The following is a 25,807-nucleotide window of genomic DNA, read 5'->3' as shown; positions in this document are numbered from 1 at the left end:
TATTTCCACCCAGTTTTTTTTTTTTATATTAATTATTTTACTATTCTACTTTACTATAATATGGCATTGTAAAACAACACTGTGAATTCTCTAATCTGATTGGTTAGAAGGTGTTGATTAATTTACGTGACAATTCCCCTATGCGCAAAGTGAGATTAGTGTGGAAGAACTTGAGTGACTTCTACCCTAGTGAACAGATTTTAGGATGAACTAGAAACACCACTTCATGCAAGGCGCTTTAGCCTTCCATGTCCATCAGTGTCAAACCGCATATGCTCTTGTGTCTAAAAAAAGCACAAATCTCCAAAATCCATGTTCCAAAAGCTACAGACAAGCTTTCTCAGATGAGTGGAACCTGTTATAGCAGCCAAAGGGGCACCAACTCCAAATAAATCCCCATGATTTTCAGTAGTAAGGTGCCCACATACATTTGGCCAGGAAGTGTACTGTATTTTAGGTCTTGAATGTGTTTTTTTTCTTATACCCCAAGGCTGTAGTTATAAATATGTTCTCAGGTGGGGTTAGAGCACTAACACTTGCCCTAAAGCACATCACCAGTTGAGAAGCATCAATCACTACCCTGCTTCATCCATCCTGACATTTAATGTAAAAAATGCTATATAATGTAAGATAAAGGTCACGCTGGTTATGCAGTTGCAGACAAGCCCACTTTCCATAAGAGTATTGCAAGTTCTTAAACAACATCAATCAAAACCATCTTGACATTTATATTCTGTGCAAAACAGCCTACACAATGTCATTATTACAATATTGAGCAATGCAAGGAAATGTAAAGTCTATTTTTCATGCTCTTTCTTGTACAGTGAGCTTAACCCCTGAGTTGACAAAAACAAAATGATTTTCCACATTGCTGATGTTCAAAAAGAATGTACAAATTCAGCGTGTTTCAGTCCTAGCTGCTGGTTTTAAGCATGTGCCCTGTCCTGACCTGTACACGGTATTAAAGTTCAGTTTCTGTTCAGTTTCAGCAAACAAGCATGCAAATTTGAACAAAGAATGCGCTTGCTAGAATGTTTTTTTGTTAGACGATTACTCATTTCAGAGAATGGGCTGTTAGCAAACATTAGCCAAGTCACTGCACACCCACTCCTCACTGTCCTCCTCTAATATCCAAACACACTGAAACCGCACATTTTACACTTTAAACAGTGACTTCATCCTCCAAGAAAAGCCAAATGAAAAAGATCAAGTAAATAAGAAATGGCGTAGTGAGAGGGGAACTTCAGCGTGATGTGCCAGGCAAGTGTTTTCCTTGCTGTGGTTAGCTCATAGTGGTTAGCTGGTTCCCTGGGGATGGGCAGGTGCTAAGTGGGTTTGTTTAAGAGAGCCCAGGTGGAGAACGGGGAGTGATTAAAATGCAGCAGTTCTGAAGCTAAAAAAAAAAAGCAATGGGAGGTGTTTTTAGCTGTGAGCCAGATGACTAAATATTCAGGCCTTTTTTCCACATGTTGTGCCAAGTGATTTGGATATTGGCCTTCCATGCTGATGTAAAGTGACTTTGTGAAGTGTACTTACTTGTGTTTCAAGCCATATACACTATAGCACCTGCTATTTCATAGACTTTATCACAGACTTCCTCGTCTCTCTACTCCTTTGTCCTACAGTGAGCCTCTATAAATATCACGCCCAGTCTCCCATGGCCCACAAGGTCCTGCTCTTTCCTGAGGGACAGGAAGTACAGCCCAAGGCAGAGACCCTGGGCTCACTTCAGAGCTTTGAGAGGGGGATGGGAATCATGGAGGGTGATGATGAGAGATCTGTTACAGTACACACAGTATGCTCTCGTGTTATCAGCGTAATGGGAGTGCTGCACTGTGCTTACTCGTACAAAAAGATACGGTGTGAAGGTGAAACTGTATGGTTAGAATAGCTCTTCTAATAGAACAGGATAAAAAGGTCTAATATAGTGTACATTCACATTTTCTTTAAATTTATAAGCTGAAAACGGTCAAATTCAATGTTGTCGTGCTGGGACGTGAAATTGCTCTTTATCTTAGCCTTAGTAGCAGACAGCTGAATGTGTTGCACAGAAGCCAACTGGTACTTGTAGATATTCATGATTCTCCCCACCTACAGAATAGAAAAGGATGAAGAAAAGCTCTAAAATATGATGCTGCCAACACCATTCTTCACTGTGGGTATGGTGTAGCTTTTGGTGATATGGAATTATGAAATCGGTATACCTTTTGCAGTTTGTCTCATCCAATCATAAAGTATTTTGCCACATGATTTGTTGTGATTTAATTGAGCTTGGTTGATTTTTAATGAGAAAGGTTGAGCGCATGTTGGGCAAAACCAAAAAGACGTAAAGAAAATCTTAGAGAAACAGCTGATCTTAAAGAACAGGTTAATCAGAATCATTTGATTGATTGACAGCTGTATGATTAAAATTACTTTTAAAGATAAGATCCAATGCGATTGGTTCATTCTGAACACAGCCACACTCCCAACTTACTTTTTCTGCAGTTTTCCACACTGAAGGTGGATTACAAAGTTTTGCATTACAAAGTGTGCCATTTTAAGTGTGTAGACTTTCTTTATCCATTGTATATGAGGTAGTCAAATCCCTTTATCGTTAATTACTATGGAGAAAACTGCGTTCAACACAAAAGTAATAAAACCAAGAAAACTAAAACCAGACTGTATGTCATATTCAGATCATTTATTTATTATTGTTTACATGTCCAGCATGGATCATTAGAGACACTCAACAGATGTGATCAACAAACAACACAAATGTATAAAATCTTCAGTTTCTACATCGGAAAACAAAATAAAAACACAAAACCGGAATGTTATTAACAACGTAAAAAAGTCCTACAATATTTACAATTTCAAAAACAACCAATTAAGTTCAAATAAGATATCGATCAATTGAACAGGAAATCAATCAATTGAACCGAAACCACAAAAATAGTATCATACATTTAATCATTATTAATAAACATGAGGTTTTTTTTTTCCAAAAATAATTGCAGCACAATATAAGTTGCACAACATTGTCATGACATTGCTTTAGCAACACGAGTGAGCCGTTTATGTCTTTACCTGATTTGATTAATTTTTCAGTCTGTGCATGGATTTGCTTTGTTAAAAGGCATGACACTTGGCTCATGGGGTAAAGTGAGATGCTTTGCGATACAGTGATAGAGGAACAGACGTACTGTCAATGTTTAGATTAACAACTATTGTAAATTATTCTCAGTCCAGACACAAATGGCCTAATACTGACTAAAATCCTGACACTGTCAAGGCTACAGTTAAAATATGACAGATTTCCGACGATTATTTTTTTTTTTTTTTCTGATTAGCAATTACAGTATGGGATTAAAGAAATGAGCAGGACAGATGAATAACAGAGATCTACTCATGTTTCATGCAGAAATCAGAAGACAGAGTGAGAAAAATGTGACAGACTTTAAATGGTGTTATTTTGTGGAGATCCGTTTTGCAGAAATATAGAAATATAATGCTGCAAAATTAAAAATAAAAAAAAAAAATAAAAAATACAAAAAAAAAAGCTTATAAACAAAATCACTGAGCTGCAACTTCAGGAAATATTTTACTAAAACCCACAATGACTTTAAGAATGCTATGCAAGAGTGAGTGATAGTGGGAGGGTGCTTCCTGGATTTGGCCTAAAGCCCAGACTTTCTTCCTGTTGGCCAGAATAAGTACTATGCAGGACAATAATGCCTGAAGTAAGAGGGTCCATTGTTATTTGTGCCTAACTACAGGAGTTGACATGAGTGGGAGAATGAAGCATGGATACTAACATTCTCATTACACAGATGTGTGTGCAGCTTTGATTATCTATTAGCTATTCTCCAGCATAATCAGTCTTGTTTCATCTCCACCATGTAAATGATTAAGGATTCAGATCATGCTCAGTGTACTCCTGCAGCTAGGTCTAGCTTCAGGAAAGATGTGTGATTAAAGGTTAAAGATCTAAAGCGAGCCTTTCTTCTGTGAACCGTTCACACGAGCAGTGTGTTTACTGGACAAGTTCACTTTAAAAGGCCTTGACAGAGCATTTGGTTTCGATTGCCTAAGCAAACACAAAGATAACATTAATCAGCTAGGACACCAAAACAGCCAAAAGGTCTTTCGAAGCAAGGCCACAAAAGGTGCGGAGCAGCAAGTAAACGCCTGTTAAGATGGGAGCACGTTGGGGTTGAGAGTGAAGACTTGAATTCTGGATCCCCATCAGCCCTGTTTGTATATTCTTCATTGATCTGAGGAGGAGGGGACGGAGGAGAGACGAGAGGAGAGGAGAGGAGAGGAGGAACAGCTTTTATCTCTGATTAACTCTCTCTTCAAATGGAGGGGGAAGGGTACTGCCTGGCAAGGGAGCTGAACGGCCTCCATCAGCGACGGCATTCAAGTCATGACTGTCCTCCGTCTCCTCTAGTCTCTCCATAATATTTATGAAAGTGGTCACGAGTCAACCTTGCCCGACAAGGCAATATTTATAGTACCACTCACTTTCCTTCTCTAATCTACGCCATCCTCTGTGCCTTTGTGAACACGGAAACTTTCTAACCTGGCACAGAGCTGCTTTGTTTCTCAAAAAAAAAGAAAAGAGGGGGGGAAAAAAAGTGCAATGAATGAATTAAAGAGAATTGCTGCTTTGAGGTTATGCTAAGCAAATCGCTTTCTGGTAAAAGTTTTCAATTTAAAACAATCACATGCTGCTCAACCTTCTATCAAAATCAATTTCAGTTTGAATCTTGAGGAGTGCAAGCGATATGTCAAATCCAGATCCAGCTCATGACTGCTGAACGGACGGAGACCGAATGCCAGCAGCAGATCCTGTTTCCCATTCAAAAATATGTGGTTCAGAAATAACCAGTGGCAGAGTAGATGCCATGAACATATGCCAGCCTGCTCCCATATGAGGATCTGCTCCGTACTCTTCCTTGCTGGCCTCAGGAGGATATACTCACAGCCCAGGCTTCTCTGCACCACCCTTGAAATGTGTACATAGTAAAGTTGTCTCTGTAGCAAAACACTGTAAGCTTCTTCCAATGGCAGATAAGGTTTCCAGAGCTGAACAACATCCCTTTGAACTATCACACATTTCTCTCTCTCTCTCTCTCTCTCTCTCTCTCTACTTCTCTGTTGCTTACTCGTGCTCTCTACATGCTTCAGCAGATCAGAGTAGGATTTCTTAGGTGCAGAAGGCCTCATGTTACCCTGGTGGGAGGTTAGCAATGTTTTGGCCCACCTGCTGTTTTTAAAATGAGAGGATTATCTAACAGCCTGTAACAGGGCAGAGAAAGAGGCCCAGCAAGGCCTTTAATTATGACTGCAGCTCGAGAAACGCAAATACCTTATATTTATTTTTCAATTGGTCCTCTCAAGTGGTATACAGTATACTAGTGGTGTTTTTTATAAGCCTTTTTTTGTGTATGCGTTTGATTATATTGTTTAAAGCAAGCCTACACTTGGCTAATGGTTCCTAGATCACCAAAAAAAACAAAAAAAATAACAAACGACCTCCTTCAGCATCCAGTACCTCAAATGTTCCCTCCCGTCCCCCTGCAGTGTGGTTTCACAGTACGCTGCCTTGTTTTGTCCTAAAGGAAAAGCACCATGTGAGCTACACTCCTCTAACATTAAAATATTGTGGTCAAACTATATCTTAAGATCATAGAGAAAGCAACACGTGAGGGAGATCAAGGGGATCCTCCTATAGGAGTAAAACTACAGGAAGGTTTTTGGCTGGCGAGACCAAGGCACCTTTGTTAAAACAAAAGCATGGGTGCTTTTACTAAGGCAATAAAACACATGGGATTTTCTTCATCATTGGCAAGCGTGCCTCAAGTAGAGCTGTATATGACCAGCCGTGTTAAAAACGAATTGTTTTATACAACAGGGTTTTTTCCCCGCTTGGCTTCTCAACTCAGTTAACAGATGATGGCTGAATCCTGAGTAAAAGGGAGCAGTTATTTAGATCTCACACCTTTCCTTCCCTTTTTTTTTTTTGCACTGCATTTTTGCATTTCTCTTGTATTTTTCACATCCAGAGTATGCATCCTAACCTGTATGGCAGTTTCTTATAGCAAAATGAAATTTTTTTCTTCTTCAGAGATAAAAAAGAAATGTGTACAATTGAATTAAAAGAGAGGGGGAAAAACAAAATGAAATGAATTGAAAGAAAATAACAATAACAAATGTGCAAACTCTCATATAAATAGACTACAGTCAATGCATTAGGACAGCACCATGGGATAACAGAGTATAAGGGGTGTGTGTGTGTGTGTGTGTGCAATGTAAATATATTAGGAAGATGAAAAACGACATGGATGAAAGGGAAGCGAGGTCAAGGGTTCAGAGGTCAGAGTTGGAACCTAAGAGTCCAAGTTAAACCCAGTCCTGCAGGGATCGCTTGCAGTGCACAAAGTACTTGGGTGCCCCTTTCCTCTGCAGTGTGTTGATGATGGCATAGATCAGCACCAGGATGCACAGCACCAGAACCAGCGGCACAGTCACCATGATGATCATCATGGTGCGTTCTGTTTCGTCTATCTTCAGCACCACGTCCACGTCGTTCGTCTCTTTTTCCGTCGTGTCCTTGGTGTCCACGTCGTTGGTGCGATCTTGATCCTTGTCCTTTTTTTTCTCCTTGTCCTTGTCTCGGCCTGCGTCCGGGTTGAAGGGCGGTCTGTCAGGCCACTTCCGTCCTGGGTCTACGTCTGTATCTCGGTCGGGATCCAGGTCGACGTTGCAACCCATGAAGTCTCTTAAAATGGATTTGGGATATCCAGGCTCACTCTTCATCCGGTGGTTATCAAATTTCCAATACTTGCTGCCTTTGTAGAAGTATGTGTAAGCTGCAGAGGGAAACAGGAAGTTAAACAAAGGCATACAGCAAGGAAACAGGAGCTTATCACATCTATTTGATATTATTTGCCAAATTGGATCAGAAAAGATAAATTGCAAATGAATGAAAACTGAATCTTAGTGCTAATGTTTTCAATTTTCATGTACAAGAGACCAGACAGGACAAAGGCAGAGAATCTTTTTCTTGCAGTGATGTCATTCTTTCCCTCACTCTCAGCTAATTTCCCTGATCCCATTTGTCCCCCACCTCTTTCCCTCTTCACTAGATTGAGGTTTCTGACATTTTCCTACACCTCCTGCCCCACCACTCACCTCCATCATCCCCGAGGAAAGCTCCCTTAGGAGATACGGGTACTGACGTATCCCAAACACTGATTGGTTTAGGGTAGTCTCGGTCCACTGAGCGTGACTGCTCATTAAAACGCCAGTACCTAAAAGGAAGGAATTAGCAAATACACCAACTGCTTACTGGGTACTTTAAGCTTATTGGAATCATTTGAGATACTCTAAATGCGTTTAATAAAGTAATATAAATATATATTTATACATTAGTAGTTATATTAAACAATGAAAGTTGACCACAGACAGGACCTACTGCTTACCGGTCTCCCTTAAATAGGTAGGTGTAGCCTGAAGGTTCCCACCAGATTGCTGTCTCTATCTTGTCATAAGGAATGTCCCGGCCATAATCTACCAGCTCCTGAGGATAGCCCGGCTCCAGGTTCGCCTCCCGGAAAACCCAGAACCGTTCCCCTGAACAGATCAGGGAAGAGGAGAACAACAAGATGTGGTGAGAATGGAAAAACATAAATATGCAAGAAAACAAAAGGAAATTCCCTCTGCCTTACTTATGCAATCACTTAGGAAAACCTGCAGAAACTCCCATTTTTCATTACCATATTACCATGCTGCAAACAAAAATAACCAAAGCAGATGACAACACAGAAAGAATCAGCAGCAGTTTGGGTTTGATTAAAAAATCTAGATGACAGAACAGAACACTACTCGAAATCAGAGGTGATTAAACAATCAAGCTGTAGTGTTTTTAATATTATTTTAAAGTATGGCAGACACAGTGGCACCATCCACCAACGAGGATTCTCATTCTGAAAAATTGCAAACTCTGCAGTCAGCATCTGGAGGAACCACTGGCTGATGCAACAGCCGCGCCTCAAATATAACAGTTCTTGCCGTCCAAGTTTTTTGGTCCCCCGGTTTCTTTCCAATGGCAAGCGTCCAAACGTAAGAAGACCTTGCCAATGACATCACTTGGCCTACAGATGTTTTCCAAATTTCTTTTCAGAAAAAAAATTCACACTCACTCTAGTTCCTTCTCTCCCCAACATCCTTCCCCCTTTTTTGTTTATCATTGAAATTGATCATAACTTTATCTTGACCACAGTGGTCCACAGGACAAGTAGAGTACCAAAAAAAGTAGTCATAAATTACTATACAGGAAGTTTAAATAGAAAAGACTTTATCTTGACCACAGTGGTCCACAGGACAAGAGGAGTACCAAAAAAAGTAGTCATAAATTACTATACAGGAAGTTTAAATAGAAAAGTTCTTGTCTACAAGTGCAGATTGCAGGAAAATCAGTTAAGGCAAAGCTACTGCCAAAGCCGTTTTTCGATTTCAGCTTAATGAAGTAATAAAAAAACATAAGAGCACAATGCAAAAGTAAGTTAAACATTTCACTGTTTGTACCAGTGCTTTGCTGCCCAGGCAACTGTTAAGGGCAACAAGAGGTAAAGCGGCAATAACTAAAGCACTCTCATAAGGATTTTAGTACCAATCTATAAGTTACTTGGACACTGCAATAAAATTCTGACAGTGTCCTAACTGGGGGCTTCACTTCTTAGGGAACTTTTATTCCTTTCACCAACTATACCTGTAAAATTCATCAGACAAAAATGAATAGTTACTAAGGGAAACCAGTTTCTTTACTAAAAGACAAAATCCAATGGAGCTGTCAGGAAATAATCCTCCATTAAGTATGAAAGTGATGTGATATACAGACCCATACCCAGAATTTGTTCTCTGCATTTAACCGATCCAAAGTGCACACACACACCGTGAACACACACACACACCCGGAGCAGTGGGCAGCCATTTATGCTGCGGCGCCCAGGGAGCAGTTGGGGGGGTTCGGTGACTTGCTCAAGGGCACCTCAGTCGTGGTATTGCCGGCCTGAGACTCGAACCCGCAACCTTAGGGTTAGGAGTCAGACTCACTTACCATTAGGCCACGACTTCCCCCTGACAAACTGGCAACAAATTGGCAAGTTTTCTATATACATAAAAATGCATACACACACCCAAAATAGGCTTTTCCATAGCATGAACCTAGAGAGGCAAAAACATACCTTTGAAAAAGACAAATCTGCCATCGTGTCTCTCATATGCTGCATCAATATCTCCTGGAAGGCCTCTCCAAAAGTGGCCAATGGGCATGGGGTAGTTATCCAGTACTCGGTTTCTTCGGACCCTCCAGAACCAGCGACCCTAGAGGAGCAAAAACATTACAACAGAGAATGTTTATTAAGTTTTTCTCTGTGCTTATTAAAGGTCCTCTCAGCCTCCACTGCTAAACACTGCTGTATTTCCAAATCTGACACATGGTTGGGTTATAGATTGTGTATCCCAAGCAACAGCTAGTTGCTCTCCAAACAGTGAAGGAATAGCACATGGAATTTCCTTGTTGAAATACCTACATTAAAACAAACAAACAAAAGGTCTTAGCAAGACGACCTTGAAATGCAGCAGCTAAAGATTTCCTTGCATGCATTCACTGAATGAATAAACTAAATAAGTAAAATATAAACTCAAAAACTGTCTACCTGTTCAGCACATTAATCTAAAGATAACAGGCTACACACTCATGACCCACACCACCAAGCAAGTTAATACTCCTAAATTTACAGCCAAGCTTTCAGCTAGCAGGATCTAAATTTAACCCATCCTTCCATGAGACCAGACAACACTTCTTTCTTTCCAAACACAGCTCTCCAAGACACTTTTCACCCATAAAATACACTTCACAGTAGAACTCCCTTCCGAGGCTGGCTGAAAGCACAGATCTGTGTTTTATTAAGTGTAAACAGTAAATGATCTATCCTCCTTGCATTCATATCTTTTGCAAATCTACACTGAGCTTTGCAAATGTAACTCAGCTGGTCAAACTCATCTAAATCCAGTACAAGAGATCAGAACCAAGTCATAGCCAACTGCAAAATAACAAATCGGCTTTTAGAAATCGGCTGGAATATTATGTTAAATTAGGTTTTGGTTTGGCTGGTCACATGTTGGATACCAGCTTTCATTTGTGTTACTGGCCTTATAAAAGGCTAATTATGTAAAGGAGAAAACGTGTTAGAAGCTTAATGCCGCAGGAAATCACACAAACCTTTATAGGGGGATTTTCCTCACATTTCTTTATATGATGCTAAGCTAAGAACAGATGATGGAGTTGGATTTGGACTGAGACTCATACAACAGCCATCTAACATAACTACTTAATGTTAAGAACAAACAGCAGGACTTCCTGACTGACCAAAAAGATCAGAATCAATCTAAGAAGTGCAGAATTTATTTGTGAAAAAATTACTTTAAAATGCCTGCACTGTTTAATCTATAGCGACAGAAGAAATACTCTTAATACTGTAACAGACTCGCAAAAAGAACAAAAAAGAAGAGAGAACTCTATAAACAAAAAGAGAAGATCATATGTACTAATCCTTGCCATTCTAATTATAAGGGAAAGGTATGAGGAAGACAGCCTGACAAAATAAGATAGCAGCTTTTTTCATAAAGAGGGGGAAAAAAAAAAATCACATGATGGATAACATGATCTGACCCAAGAACATCCAAAACAGCAGATGAATCCTCAGCTAAAGCCCCAGAACAGCTTAGCTCCGGTTATGCGTTCAGATCAAGGCCATAACGTCTCCCTGTATCCTGTGGCTCTCCTGATCAAATCCAGAGCCCAAGGATACATGAACTAGTCTTTTATGGCCCATAACTGAGTCCAGGATTGGGGTTTTATAGGCCACAAGACCTCTGGAGGCTTATTGAGAACAGGCCTGAAGCCTCTGCCTGGTCCTCAGGTGCAGCTGGAACAGATGGAACCCAGCAATCTTTTTGAGCTATTACTCTGAGAATTTAGAGACAGTGGAAGAGGACTAGCAAAGTCCTACTGGGAGCACAGGGTCTCATTTTTCACCCAATTTCCTTGCTGCTTAACCGGCTAACAACTTACTGTATGCTTGTCAGATCATATTACACACTAGATTAACAACATCAGACTCATTCTTACACACAAACACACAATAAGCATAGACTCAGAGTATTTGTGTAACACATTTCAGTGACTCCAACTTACTTTGAAAACAAACATCTCTCCACGGAGCACAGTGACCGTATCAAAGTTGCCCTCGCAGATGTTGGGGCCATACTGATCCGGGCGGTCAGTGGTGCGTGGCCGGTCTGGACGACGTGGTGGGGATCCTGGTGGGGTCTTAGGCTGGTTGGGATGGCGAGGGGTCACAGTAGGAAGAGCCTGAGTTGGGGAACTGTTAGGTGGTCCTACAGGAAAATGACAAGAATATGCAATAAACCTAAATAAACCTTTTAACAAAATGGATAAACAGATGGGAAATGATGGGAAACAGACCTAGAGCTGTGGTAACACAGCGGGTATATGGCATGCTGTGGAAACAAAACCCCTACCAGATTCCTTAAAACTTACACTGATGCAGAAAATGTCAACGACCTACTAGACATCTGTGCTTCAAAGTCAAGCCACCCAAACACAAATGAACTTTACCCTCAGCATCACCACTACTACAATAAAACAGAATCTACCATCTTTTAAACAGCATGAAGAGGAACCGTTCAAATGACAATAAGATGAACTGTGGTGACTACAAAATCAAACGGTGTTGTGTTTTACTGTTGAAAACAGTAAAAACATCCTTAAAGCTTGTTCAAAGGTTCCTAGGATGTTTAATGGTCCTAGCTTCCTAAAGACGTACTTTCACAGATACCCACCAAAAGATAAACAAAAGAATCCAGTTGTGGAGTTGCACTACTCTGTCTAGTTTCAAGCGTTCCCTCTTCCATACCCATCTGATCCAGCTTATGGTGAAGTATATTAGCAGTTTGTAAACTCTACGAGATACAGTTAGGGCAAAGGAGGTTAGGATAATGGTTCTGGCTTTCAAAACAGGTATTACATTAACTTACAAAGCTTCCTCCAGATAAACAAACCAAAGAATCCAGCTCTGGAAGCTCAGTGCTCTGTTGAGATTCAAGCTTTCTTTGCTCCTGATCCACCTGATCCAAGTGAGGACTTTGATAAATGCTATCTAGAGCATGGACTTTATAAGGTACATAAGGAACTAGTTGCTCAGTGGTCCAGGCTGCTTGGTTGGACAACTTATTGGAATGGGTACAAATCCCAGGACCACCTAGCTGCACTGCTGGGCCTTGAGCAAGACCATTAACCCTTAAGTGCTCATTTGTATAAATCAGATAAATGTAAGTGGCTCTGGATAAGGGGTTCTACCAAATACTGAAAATTTTATTATGGTGTGGTGAGGCAGGGGAATCCTCAAGGCAGTGGTCCTCTAGAGACGAAGTTAAGAACCCCTGCATTAGAGAACCTGATGGAGTCATTTCTTTTAATGGATCTGACATAACAAAATATTGAATTTCGATTACCATAGATCTGCTGGATGCCTTTGAGGTCGTCCTCTGGAAGCTGGAAGTTCTCTGTGTCCATCCATTGGTAGAAGGGAGCCATAATAGCCAAAGGATTATTGGAGTGTTCCAGACCTAGAGCATGACCCAGCTCATGCACTGCTACCAGAAACAGATCATTTCCTGCAAAGGAAGGTACAAATCGATGGAGGGATAAAGAGATATAAATTAAATCAATTTAATGAAATGCAATTTGGTGTGTGTTGATAAGCCGGAATAAACTGCTGTGTTATAGAGATGATAAAAGGATTAACTGTGACACAACGACTCTTTATGGATGCAGTACAAGCCTCTCAGCTAAAAATATTCTTTACTTGGAGCTATTATTAGCTTATTATTAAGTTATATATATATGTTTGAGATTCATGATACAAGATAGATTAGATTTCAAGTCCACCTTTATAACCGTATAGGCAGTTTATGTTACTCAGATGAGAGGTCTAGTAAAGCTAACTCCTCCTACCTGAGTGCTTGTACCAGAAGTGCAAGATTTCTGTTTGGGTTAGGGCTAAGTGTTTGCCTTTCAGTTACAGAGTGGTGTTAAAAACAGGGAGACACTCAAACTGCTCTTTGTTTAAGACCTCAGTTGTCCTCGTGACCTCGGGTGAAACGGCACGCTGCTGGAGTTCAGAGAGAGGAGTAATGGTTTGGAACGGAGCATCCTGTGTTCTTATTCAGGCATGCCGGCATTTGTGTGTGTGTTTGTGTGTGTGTATGTGTGTGTGTGTATGTGTGGTTTTGATGTAGGACATTTGTAAGATGACATTGTACACAGATGGTGAAGACAGTAATGATTTATAGAAAAGTCTATAAAGGCAGTGCACTCTCTGACCGCCTTGAATCATATTCCATCTCCATTTTGCTGCTGTCAGGTTGATTTGTGAACCTAATTCGGAGCAAATGGGTCTCTGTGATTCCTCAGTGATATTAGAAAAAAAAAAAAAAATCTATGAGTAATTACTTCCTCCATGTTCATCAGTGTGATCTGAGTGTTAAGCGTCTTTATAGGACTTATGAGCTCACTGAAGAGCTGCTTGTTCAGGGATTTTCAGGGACACCAAGATATTAGAGCTAATGGCTTTCGACATGTAGGAGGAGTGCTAAATGGCTGTTCTAATGGCCACAGGCTGCTAAATCAATGATGTCTTTGACAGACTGAGGATCAGTAGACACGGATGTGTGTCAAACATTTGCCACTGAAAGCTGGTTTTGTCTAAGGAACAAGAACGATGATGCATTGTCAAGACAATACGGTGCACAGCTGTGAAAGTGACCGAGATGATTGGCCACAAAAGAAACCCTGTGGGCAGTAAAGCCGATGGAATCTGCCTACTTTAATCACATGTTAAATATACTCTCCTTTTGAAGCCATGTCCAAGTTGTACTACAGTATGGTGTAGTGCTTCCCCATGAATGATAATTATGCTGAGCCAATTCAAATTCTTGCTGATAAGAATCTCACTTCCTGAGAGCATGACAGCACCTCTTAATTACCAAAAGTTCAGCTCTGTTCTGTACTTCCAAGATGTTGGGTACAGCAAGTATTCAGTAAAGTCCTCACAGCCAAAGAATTTTTTCGTCTGACTTTATCTTTGTCATGTGACTCCAAATGAAGGAAGGAAAGAGGAGGGGAAAGACAGAGACGTCTTTGTGATGTAATCCTGACGATCATGTCAGATGCAAAACCTTTTGGAGGAAAATCAAATCTTGACCATTGAACAGGACGGCAGAATTAAATTGTTCCCTTATTGTTTCTTACTTGAAACGAGCATTTCTGATGGTTTTCAACAAACACCACACACACACACACACACACACACACACACACATGGGAGATTTTACCACCACAAAAAATATCCATTTTCCAGTATGGATTTATGGAAATCGGGTCATCTGTGCTGCACAAAATAACTGGCTAATGAATACACAAGTCTTTAGGCGTCAGGAGTAAGCAAGTCTGAAATGCTTATAAAGTCCGTCCTTTCTCTTACTCACAGCATGTGGGAGCTGGCAGTGGGAACTCTTGTGATGTCATTCAGCTATTTTCTAATTTTATAGACATCATAGTAAAGAGAAAAACGAAACCAGCCTGGAGAATAAAACAAACTAAACACATTCACATGGGTTAAATAATAGGGGGAAATTTGTTTGCATGTATCAGAAGTCATAAAATGGGCAGAATGATAATTCTGCACATTGTTGTAGTGGACTCTACTATACTATACTAAAGGTAATTGTGTGGATTTTGTAAGGTCACTTGTATTTTGTAACCATACATTACAATGTTGAGGTCTTTTGAGATGGTTTATAGGGACCTTTTTAAGCATTTCAGAAAAGGACTGACTCACCTTGCAAATTCTCATTTCCAATTGTCCATGGCTCCTCTGAGTCAAAGTGCATGTCACCGCCCATCCCTGGACCAGGGAAGTAGGCATGTGCCAAAAAGCCACCCACTCCATCAAATGGGGAGCTGTCACCGTGGTAACCAGTAGCAAAAAAGATCATGATGTCAGGCTCCTTCCGCCGGCCATATTTGACTTCCAGATAGGGAATTTCTTCGAACGTCAGAGGTGTTACCTTCTCCCACACCTTGAAGGCCATACGAATGGCTTCATACGAGTTGTACTCCCCAATCTTAGGAGTATAGTTCTGTATACTGTAAGAGAATCACAATAAAAAAAATCTCAGGATTGGGTTCATTTTCTCACATTTCAGAAAGTATGGAATTTTTTCTAGATATATACCTAAAGGTCAAGTGGGAATTGTCCCACTTGTGGCCAGTGAGGGCATAGCGTTTCCTGCGAACGTTAGTCTTGATTTGACCACCAAATTTATCTGGAACCCCACAGCGAGGCCTCTGCATGGCTCTGAAAGAGGAAGAATGGAAAAGGTCAACCGGGACAATTCTAAGTTTAATACAGTCCTAGGATAAAAGAGCTTCTCACGGGTTCTAAGCTGTCAAGGTACATTTTAAAGCATTTTAAATAGTTAAACACTGTTATAGGTTTCAACATGGATCCTTTAAGATGTCCTCAAAGATAATAAGATGGAATTTTTTTTAAATGTAGTAAACATTCATAGTGACTTGACTTATAAGGGGCTTCATCTGTTCTTTTGATGTCTTTATGAGTCAAAGTGAGAGTTGATTTATTACTTTTAGACCATTTTTCTTGGTTCCATCAGCCAGACATGCTAAACCAATTCTAGTTTTAATGTCCATGAGCTGTGAAGTAATGCTCTAGTAAATACTTTAGTAAATGATTGTCTCTGGTTAGGGGTAAAATTATGAGAAACACCAGAGACAAGAATTGGACCCTATGTAGCCAAGCCAACAGCACAGTAATTTTATTACAGTAATAAAAGCTGTTAGAATCTTACTCGATAGTTACTGGATCCATCACTCCTGTGACCTCCAGGCTGTAGAATCTCTGCATGTCACTGATGGCATTAGACAGGATTTGAGCCGATCGCATAGTGGACATCTGCCTACTTGCCTGAGGGAGGTATCCATACATCCGGAGCCAGGACTGACAAAAGTCAAACAGAGAGAAATTTAACACCACAACGATCATCGAGATTAAGTGCCACAGATTTTAATGGCTTGAAACAGCAGCAGTCCAGATTGTGCGTGAGAGGACTGTATTACAGAGTCAAATTGTGCCACACCTGTTATGCTGAGATATTTAATATAGCTCCAGATTGAATGATAATGTCATGGCAGAAGTGGTTACAGATTGAGGGAAAGCCACCACCAGCTGGGGAGGTCATATTACAAGTGAACCCAAAGTGAAGGCCAGTGTGTGGTTTTACATGCAGCTTTACAAATATGTAACACCAGACAAAAATACTTCTATAGAATGTGCATGTGCATATTGATCAATTGTCCAGCTGAACGGTTTGCAGTGAATGATAACTGTATATTAATATGATAAAGCTAACTAATAGGATATCCAGTACAACTGGAGAAAATCTCTTGCTAGATGGGTTTCCTCGAGATTAGACCGTTCATTTGGTGTAATGACTCGGTGCCTGGTCGACTGTAGCCAGATGCATAAGCGGCAGTTTGTGTTCCCAATGGCAAAAATAGTCTTGTGATCGTAATAATAGGAAATAATGGTGGAATTAAAGTCTTGATTTGACTCTGTAATGCAATGTAGGTGGCATGACCCAATTAGACAATTAGTGAAATTACATAATTAAACTTCCTTGTCATTATTCCTGCCCTGTGGTTATACTAATCAGGCCTTCCGGGCCAGCCCTGCCTCCATACAACAGTGTCCGGACACATCAGAGCGACCAACAACTGTACAAACAACTGACAACTACTTATAGAGTTTATGTTACACATCTCTGGCTTTCATTACTTCCACCTTCATGACAGTACACACCAAACAATAAATCAGTATAAGTTTAAAACCACAATTTACTTTTTTTTTAAACTAATTAAACAAAACTAGTTTTTTTCAAACTAATGGAAAAGTAAATATACAAAAAAGGCGTTTCCTTGTCTACTGAGTCACTGGACTATTCTGTCAAAGTGACCATTCTCAAAGTGCTCTTGGGTTTGAATTATTTTCCATTACTTTTTGTTAAATGATATTTTTTTTCTGAAATACAGAATATCCAAAATATATCTTCAGTCTATTTTTAATGTAACATTTTCTCAAAAGAAGTCCAAAGACTAGAATTGGTAAAAAAAAAAAAAAGTAAAGGAGCTTTTAGCCACCAAAATGCTGTACCTAAACCCAATCAGAGGGGCTACCAGGGCAGCAACAAAGGTGCATTGCTTCAAACTCAGTTTGTGATTTTTATGGCCTGTGTCCCACCTCTGCATGAGCCAGCCTTAATTATCACAAGGTTAATGGAGATGTCCCACTGGACTCGGGAGGTTTTTGGGGTCACCTCCTTTATAATGACCCCTCTTTTCCTGCACTGGGAACAGGGCTTCTGCATGGTTATCTAGCCTGAACTTGCTTTCCTTCACCATGGCTCCAGAAGAGACAGGCCTTTGTACCCCTTCTGTGTTTTGTAGATAGCTGAATAGATGGCCCTGTTTCTGGGCACAGCCAGCAGGGAAACCCCCCATAGCTGCCCTCTAGAGTGTGGAGTCGTCTCGTCCTCTCCCCCTTCCTCAAACAAAACCCAGCACAGACCAAGTCAGACTGGCTGCCTGTCTGTTTAACTGTTGCTTTCCATCCAGATAGATTTGTCTGATTTAATTCACATTGTTCTTACTTGTATTCAAAGTGCTTTAGTTCTAATATACTGGAAGCACCTTTGCCTGTCCTGTCTTTAAACTCATAAATAAAGTTCAACTTCTTAATTAAACCAGATTTACCCCCCCCGTCGTTACAGCAGTTTGTCAAGATAATTACTTGTCACAGAATGCAAAATGATCCCAGTTAAGTCTTCTACAATTCTGTAATGGACCATGAGATAATCTGTGCCCTCCATGTCAGATTATTTGATAAAGAGCCTCTCCTCTAATGAGAGATTCGCAATTCAAGAAAATGCCAAGCTTTGGCTGATGCCATCAATCAATAACAACAATCTTTAATCACAATTGGACACCAGTGTTCAAATCCCATCATGTGTTCTAGGACCAACAATCTATACTGATGACATCTTGAAATTTTTTAATGTTCCATTTTTGTCTGTGAAAGAAAAATTGGGTCAAATATCATAGTGTCAACCCCCCAAAAAAAAAACGACAGGAACTCTATACAAATAAATAATTGAATCTAGAGTAGTTTCACAATGGATCAGGTTTTTTTTTTTTTTTTTTGTAAAACAATGAACTATAAAAAAAAAATCCTACAAATTTGTTCCTTTCCTTGTTGTACCTTGTGGTTACAAATGGTACATATTAAGTACCAAATCTGTATCTTTCACATTGAGACATGGATATAAGGGAATTAGAACAAGGTAGGTAGGTAGGAATGTAGGTAAGTAGATTCCCTTGAAAGTAAGTACCACCCCAGTAAAAGGTACAGAAGCGAATTATTTTTTTCTGAAAGTGTGTATTATAAATATCAGTTTGGTAACTATTCAGAACAGCAGGAGCAGCTTGTCTCCTTTCTCCTTGTGCTTTCTGTGTGATTTGGGGTTGGGTTTTGGGGGGAATGATGAATAGCCACGCTGTGTGGGACACACCTTGCTTCATGGATAAGTTCTGTGTGAGAGCTACATGGCCCTAAGGGTGTGGGGCTCCTGCTGGCCAAGTGGGAAGCCAATGATACTGACTCCATGCTGGCTTATAAAAGAGTACTAATTCCCAGGTTTTATTCAGCACACCTCTCTGTCTGGCTCTCCCAAGAGCCCTGGGAATTATTTCTGATAGGTATTTATGGTAGGGAGGTGGAATAAAGGCAGCACTCCAGCTCTGAGAAGGAGATGTAAAAAGGGCTGCTTTTAAGTAGAGAATGCATTTCAGTGCTATCACAGGATCCTCTGCCGTGCATACAAAGCAAGCCGCAGCTGAGAGCCAGCGAGCCAGTTATTCCTTCAAAAGGACCTTAAGAGTCACTTGCATTACCGGGTCCTTCAAAAGCAGGGTGCTGTAAAATGACTTTCATTCAGTGTATGTGTGTGTGTGTGTGTGTGTGTGTGTGTCCAGCACAATGTCAGCCAAAACTGTAACGACTGGAAAGCGCCTTTATTCCTGAGGCTTGGGTGCACGCCATCTTTCTGGTCATTAAGTGAGAAGGGGAGCAATCAAGATCAAGTGAAAAAGCAAGTGGAACATGGAAAAACAGCGCAAGAGAGAGACGCAAAAGGAGCATGAAGGAAGAAAGAGTTTAATAAAATAAATAAATAAATAAATAAGTTATTGCAGTGCCAGACTTCATACTGAGCCAAGGACCAGCAACAACTGACACTACTATCACTATGACACAACTTTCAAAGCTGGGAGATTGTGAGACCGGTCCCTGATCCCACATATGATCATGCTTTTAGCAAATGTAAAGAGGCGGTTCTTTAATACCAACACAACATAGACTTATTTAGCCATGAGGATAAAAGACCAAGCCAGGTGAAACACGAACCACCGATTTACTGATATTTTGGCTGGATCAACTATTTCATACTGTGCAATAAAATGTGTGTGATACGGACTGACGTTACGCAGATCACGCAAATGGAATCATAACACAGTCTATCTTAACACATGCTATCATAATGCATGTGACTTGGCCACAGAAGCTTGCAGAGTGTCAGACTCTCTGGTGTCACCCAGAAGAGGACAGATTCCCACTTGAGTCTGGTTTCTCTTCACGATTTTCCTCATGTCCTCTTACGGACTTTTTCTTCACCGCGGTCAACTATTGTTTGTTCATCAGGACTCCAAAGCTACAAGTACTTTATGAGGATGTCTATAATTCTACTTTATGACAATGTCTGTTGTTAAAAGTGCTATACAAACAAAATTGTTTATCAGGTATTGACTGATACTCAAAGCTTGATAAACCTTAATCCTACATTGTATGTTCATGTTGGTATGAGTAGTGTATTTCTAGAGGGTTTGATTCATAGAATAGGAGTCAAAAGATATTTTTGGGCATTAAGAATGCTTTGATTCAATTAAATAAACTAAAGAGTGATTTGATGCATAGAGAAAAATTAATCTTTGTACCCATCCAGTTCTGTCCAATCGTTAGCTGCTTTAAAAGTTATAAAATAAAAATTTACATTTTTTTCAGTCATTTTAATCGGTCTAAAGAAACATCTCTTCTGAAGACCATTATAAGTTGATGGAATTGGAGATAAACAGACAGAGATGGAGATGAACCAAAAAGACACTGAAAGTGGTAACAAGGGTCATTGGGTTGAACCAGTGCGAATGGCAAGGCAAGGTATGGGTTAACAGCAGAAATTTACATAAACTGGACTTGAGGAAGTGATACAGTCGGGTCCCTGTGTACTACAGACCTCATAAACCCTCCCAGCCCGCCTACATCTCTCACTGCTCCCTCTTTATTGTGCATCTCTCTCAGATACAGTCGGCCGAAGACAAAACATGTCATTGTTGCTCCTCAGCTGCCTGGGAGCCCTGCAGCCCAAATCATCCCTCTCTGTTTCTGTTTGTGGATTCTGAAAACAGCTGTTGCATTCACTAATCACCATGCAGCAGAAATGAGCAGGTCTGAAGCAGACTCGCAGCCACCATTGCCCTGGCCTTTCCCTTTCTAACACTAACGCAAGCCAAGAACTTGACTTCATCTGGTAACAAGGACGTTGCTTAAGACGACTTATAAAGGAAAGGTTAATACTTCAAAGCAGATTCTGTCTTTGTTTAACTGCTAATTCTGATTGTAATCAAGTCTCTTACTTATTGAGAGATGTGGACAGCACAGCTGAGACACAAGCCTATCTTTAGATGTGACCTTTAGGGGTTATGTGAAAATGACAATAGCCACACGGCCCAAGAATTCACTAATGCTCCAGGAGCCAAGAAAGTGGAGACGTCTTCACATAACTCTAGCACGGCTTTTAAGCTGGTCCTTTTCCTCCCCCAGTTTTTGGTTTGTCTGATCCACAGCTTTGTGCAAGCCAGACATGGTGGGATGACTCGTCCTGCTGGGGTTGTCAGCACATCCTGAAAGCTTGACCTGCGTGGCATTGTCAGGAGACTTAATCAGGGCAATGTTTGTTTAGTTAGCAGAGCCAAATTGACATTATGGCAGCTTAAGTAAACAGGCACATCTTTATAATTCCTTTAAGATCCTCAGTCACTGAGGCAATCCTGCACTTCTTGCTCAACACACGCTGCTCGGAATGGATCAGCTCTCTACAGTGTTCACCCACTTCCCTACAGAATTAGCACTGTGGCCTGAATGGGCTTGTCTGAATCAATGTGAAAAAGTTCACTCTTTCCCAATCTGACATAATCAGCTTCAGATGTTTATTCTTTCTTGATTGCACCCTTAAGCATTTTCATGTTCATGCTCAGAGACACAGATGCTGAAGCAAGGATGGGGAACATAACTGATTTGTTTTTGAGCAATTCCATGTACACAATTGCGTAGAAAGATTTCATAATTGAAAACTGACACCAGTACCCAAAATTTATGATGAATTAATTATTATTAGATAAATGGTATAAAGTAGAAGAGCAACCAAAAATAAAGCTCAAAAACTCGTTTCCATATTTATCCAAAATAAAGTTCAATTGAACAAGGAATTAAATGGAAAAATTAAACAAGTAATCATTTTAATTTCTTAGTAACTATTAATGGATATGAAAAGAGACAATACGCTGATTACACTTAGAAAACCCCCATTGTGTCAATTTTATCAATATCATATCATCACATTACCCTGCCCTAGTGTAAGCGTAGTGTAGTGTGTCTCTGTCTGATGAACGTGATCATATAAAGTTGAAAAATACCATAATGTATAAATGTTAAAAATGTTTCCCCATTTTCTAAAAGTCCCAAGCTTTTTTTCAGTGCATTACTTATGTATAAATGCGGCTAAGTGCACGTCCAGCAGCTAGACAGCTATCTAAGTGCACGTCTATCATAACTCTGATAGGAAGCAGACCGTCAGCTCATAAAGATGTTCGCACACCTGGAAAAAGTCCCTATTAATAAACCTCATTCACTTCCTGCCAATAATCCCATTGCAAACAGAACCAACATATTGCAGGAAGTCCATACATGGCATCTGGGGAAAAATTACAGAGGTCTAGTATGAGTATGACACAAGCTACTATTTAAGACATCTTCCATCACTGTCACTATCAAATTGAAGCTCACCAACGTGCTGTACAGGAAAGTGATGTCAACTAAAAGATGTGTTTGTGTTTCGGTCACAATCTATTTTTTGTAGATATTCATTGGGAGTTCATGAATTGTCTGACTGAATCAATTTCACAGTGATGTCTGCACACTTGTGGGAGTTTGGAGTGACTAGGTTGTGTATTCCTGTCAGTTCCCCTGCCTGTGAGCCAGGCCACTAATGACAGGGAGCGAACCACACTAGTCCTCTTATGTACAGGGTGGTAGACCATGAACAATCCCACACTTCACACGCCACCACCATGAGATACAAGACATTTTCTAGTTTTTTAGCTGGATGTTTGCAAAAATATTTATTCCCAAACCCGTGATTAAAAATAAATGCAACAGAACACATGACTAAAGACAATTTCATAATCATACTCTTTCGGGAACATCTAAGTGTCCTCCAGACAAGACGTTTCTGTCACGGTGAAGACAGAAAACACAGAAAGGACAAAACAAATGGATGCAGAGGTGTGGCTAAACAGGATACAGACACACACACACACACACACACCCACACACACACACACACATGCTTTGTAAATGTTGAACTGGTTGTTGAAAAGCACTATAGTGAAAAGACTGAGCATGAGTGGGTGCAGCTTGGGGTAAAGTCCAGACATTATCTCCCTCACACATGGACAAACAAAACTTAGTGCATACCTTCATGCCTTCCTTTTCCTTAGTTACTGTATTGCACAATCATATACACTTTTTATTGCTCTATGCTCTCAGAAATAAAGATAGCAAACTGCACTTGTTCTTGTGCCTGGGTGGGTGGGGTGGTAACATCAAGGGAACAGGTTTTGTGTCTATAGTATATACTAATAAATAATTTTAAATACATATTTCCTATTAATTATAAGCTAATTACAGATACAGCATATGCAGTTTTCTGAAAAGATTTGCCTGAAGGGCACAAAAAAAACACCCTTGAGTGGACATGGAGAGTACACAGTCTATACACTGTAAAATAAATAAATAAATAAATCAATCAATAAATAATCTAATAGAAAAAATACAAGCACACAAAGCAACAATTCTGTTGGTATTAGGCACTCGTTCACACAGATGATTGCATAGAACATGACAAAACAGAAATATTTCAGAACAGAACCAAACAAGTGGAGAAGTAATCTTGTGAAACAGAAAGAGTTACCTCTGAATTGAACTCATCATCTCCAAATGTGAGCGTCCCACACAGAAAAAACAGCAGGAATGAAGGAACTAGTGTCCATCTCCAGAGCATCACATGCCACAATGATGCCATGTTGACAATTCTGGATCAATATTTTTTTTATCTTGTAGGATGCCAGATCCCCAGATGAGTCTCAATGATCTCGAGTCTCCTTGCTGAAAACTTGCAAAAAGACCTTCAGTGTAAAGTCTAGAGAAGGTGCATTGCCCTGAAGCTGTGCACTGTCCTCTGGTCTCTTGTCCTTTCCTCTGCTCCCAGTATTAAATGCTAAAAACGTTTCTTGTGCGCGAGCTGACACTCTAGAGGTTTAAATGCCCGGAGGCAATAGGTGTAGTCGAGTTGTAAGGGGTTGGACCCAAAACGCAAAGAGGTCCTCTTCTCTGGCACAAGTTTCGTGGGGCTCATATCCCGCGGGTGTGTCCACGCTGTGTTTATTCCACGCACAAGCCTTAGTTACAGTAACGTCCAAGCGCAACGTCAGTGCGAGGTGCGCGCGGAGATCCGGATCCCGCCTTCTCCTGATCAAGCCGGGCACACACTCATACTCACACAAACACACGCACACAATACCCCCGACTTGAAAACATAAAGTGCATGACGTCAGTTCCGTTCACTTCAAAAAGAAGAGTAGGTACAGCTGTTCGCCGCTGGTTATGTCTCACGTGCATACGCGGGTAACGAAATTCCAGAATTTCTGGAAGATAGGACAAGGATGGTCTCGAGGATCTCACCCACGTGTGTGTGCGTGTATGTATGTGTGTGTGTGTGTGTGTGTGTGCGTGCGTGCGTGTATGTGTGTGTGTATGTGTGTGTGTGCGCGTGTGTGTATGTGTGTGTACGTGTGTGTGTGTCTGTGTGTATGTGTGTGTCTGTCTGTGTGTGTGCGTGTATGTGTGTGTGTCTGCGTGTATGTGTGTGTACGTGTGTGTGTGTGTCTGTCTGTGTGTGTGTGCGTGTATGTGTGTGTGTGTGTGTGCGTGCGTGCATGTATGTGTGTGTATGTGTGTGCGTGTATGTGTGTATGTGTGTGTACGTGTGTGTGTATGTGTGTGTGTGTACGTGTGTGTGTGTGTGCGCGTGTATGTGTGTGTGTGTGTATGCGTGTGTGTCTGCGTGTATGTGTGTGTACGTGTGTGTGTGTATGCGTGTGTGTCTGCGTGTATGTGTGTGTACGTGTGTGTGTGTGTGTGTGTGTGTGTGTGTGGAGGAGGGGCGCAAACAGCGGATGTCGGTGGGTATTCACCCCCTTCACCGTTCACAGTGCAATCATACATCACTACCGTCAATTCATGAAATCTCACCCACTTAATAACAAAAATACAGTGACAAGAAAATGACAATATTTTGTTATTACTTATTGTGTGTTATATCTTTTTATACTTTTCATACTGTTTGCTTCTAAGATGTGGTAGCCTAGTGGTTAAGCTACCAATCGGAACGTTGTGAGTTCAATTCCTACGTCCATCAAGCTGCCACTGCTGGGCCCCTGAGCAAAGTCCCTTAACCCTCAATTGCTCAGTTGTATAAAAATGAGATAAAAATGTAAGTCGCTCTGGATAAGCGCGTCTGCTAAATGACGTAAATGAATAAGATGCATTGTCGTTTCTGCTGTCCTACTGTCCTATTATTGACATGGTGAAGATTTTTATTTAACATTCATGGAAGGAGTCTCCAGTATTAGTGATATGTAACAGTAAGGTTTTTACCCCAGGAAATTCTTCAGGACTTGTGCTTTAACTGGATTTCACTGGAAACCCAATCGGCATATTATTTGTTTTATTAACTTCAAGACAAAAAATATAAAGGTTGGTGCTGTTATAACGTAAGTGATAAAAAAAAGAACTTATTTGTTTCACAGACTTGTTGGGGAATGACTGAGATATAAGTGGAATCTTATGTTCTGTGTTGCTGTGTGCAGCACAATGTGTCCTGGATGAACATTGCTTTGTTCCTCTGTGAACTGTGCCAGCTATATATGGTTGAAATGAAAATAAAGACATTTGATTTGACTTGTTTTGAACAGAATACGATCCGGATATGCTGTTATCGGACATTAATCAGTTACAGAATAGAGATAGTTACTGTTTCAATCACAACACCTTGTTTTTGATTATTTTCCTATAAAAGTATGTGGTTTGTTTTTTATATTATTACTCATTGGAGCTTATGTTCACTCTATACGAAATGTCTTATCCCT

The 25,807-nt window shown here is 40.4% G+C and overlaps 1 protein-coding gene across 1 annotated transcript; it reads right to left on the bottom strand.

Annotated features, from left to right (window-relative positions):
* Positions 1 to 2,668: 2,668 nt before the first annotated feature.
* mmp15b (matrix metallopeptidase 15b) lies at positions 2,669 to 24,272 on the bottom strand. The gene is made up of 10 exons (XM_060886185.1): positions 23,572 to 24,272; positions 16,006 to 16,154; positions 15,372 to 15,494; positions 14,976 to 15,283; positions 12,589 to 12,750; positions 11,249 to 11,451; positions 9,234 to 9,372; positions 7,470 to 7,620; positions 7,180 to 7,298; positions 2,669 to 6,857 (listed from the first exon to the last, which is right to left on the bottom strand). Exons 1-10 carry the CDS (start codon positions 23,680 to 23,682, stop codon positions 6,388 to 6,390), a joined length of 1,935 nt encoding a protein of 644 aa, XP_060742168.1. The 5' UTR covers positions 23,683 to 24,272; the 3' UTR covers positions 2,669 to 6,387.
* Between the last annotated feature and the right edge of the window lie 1,535 nt (positions 24,273 to 25,807).

Source organism: Tachysurus vachellii, chromosome 1, assembly GCF_030014155.1.
Source record: "Tachysurus vachellii isolate PV-2020 chromosome 1, HZAU_Pvac_v1, whole genome shotgun sequence".
Taxonomy (NCBI): Eukaryota; Metazoa; Chordata; class Actinopteri; order Siluriformes; family Bagridae; genus Tachysurus; species Tachysurus vachellii.
This window is presented reverse-complemented; position numbering and strand designations above follow the sequence as displayed.

What these genes read in the sequence shown, in the direction of transcription:
- mmp15b (XM_060886185.1), bottom strand. Translation starts at nt 23,682, where the DNA reads ATGGCATCATTGTGGCATGTGATGCTCTGGAGATGGACACTAGTTCCT. An exon ending in TGGAAATGAGAATTTGCAAG is followed by an intron (nt 12,751 to 14,975) that starts GTGAGTCAGTCC and finishes CTTCCTTTGCAG; the next exon opens with GAAATGATCTGTTTCTGGTA. An exon ending in AGGCATCCAGCAGATCTATG is followed by an intron (nt 11,452 to 12,588) that starts GTAATCGAAATT and finishes ATTTTCCTGTAG; the next exon opens with GACCACCTAACAGTTCCCCA.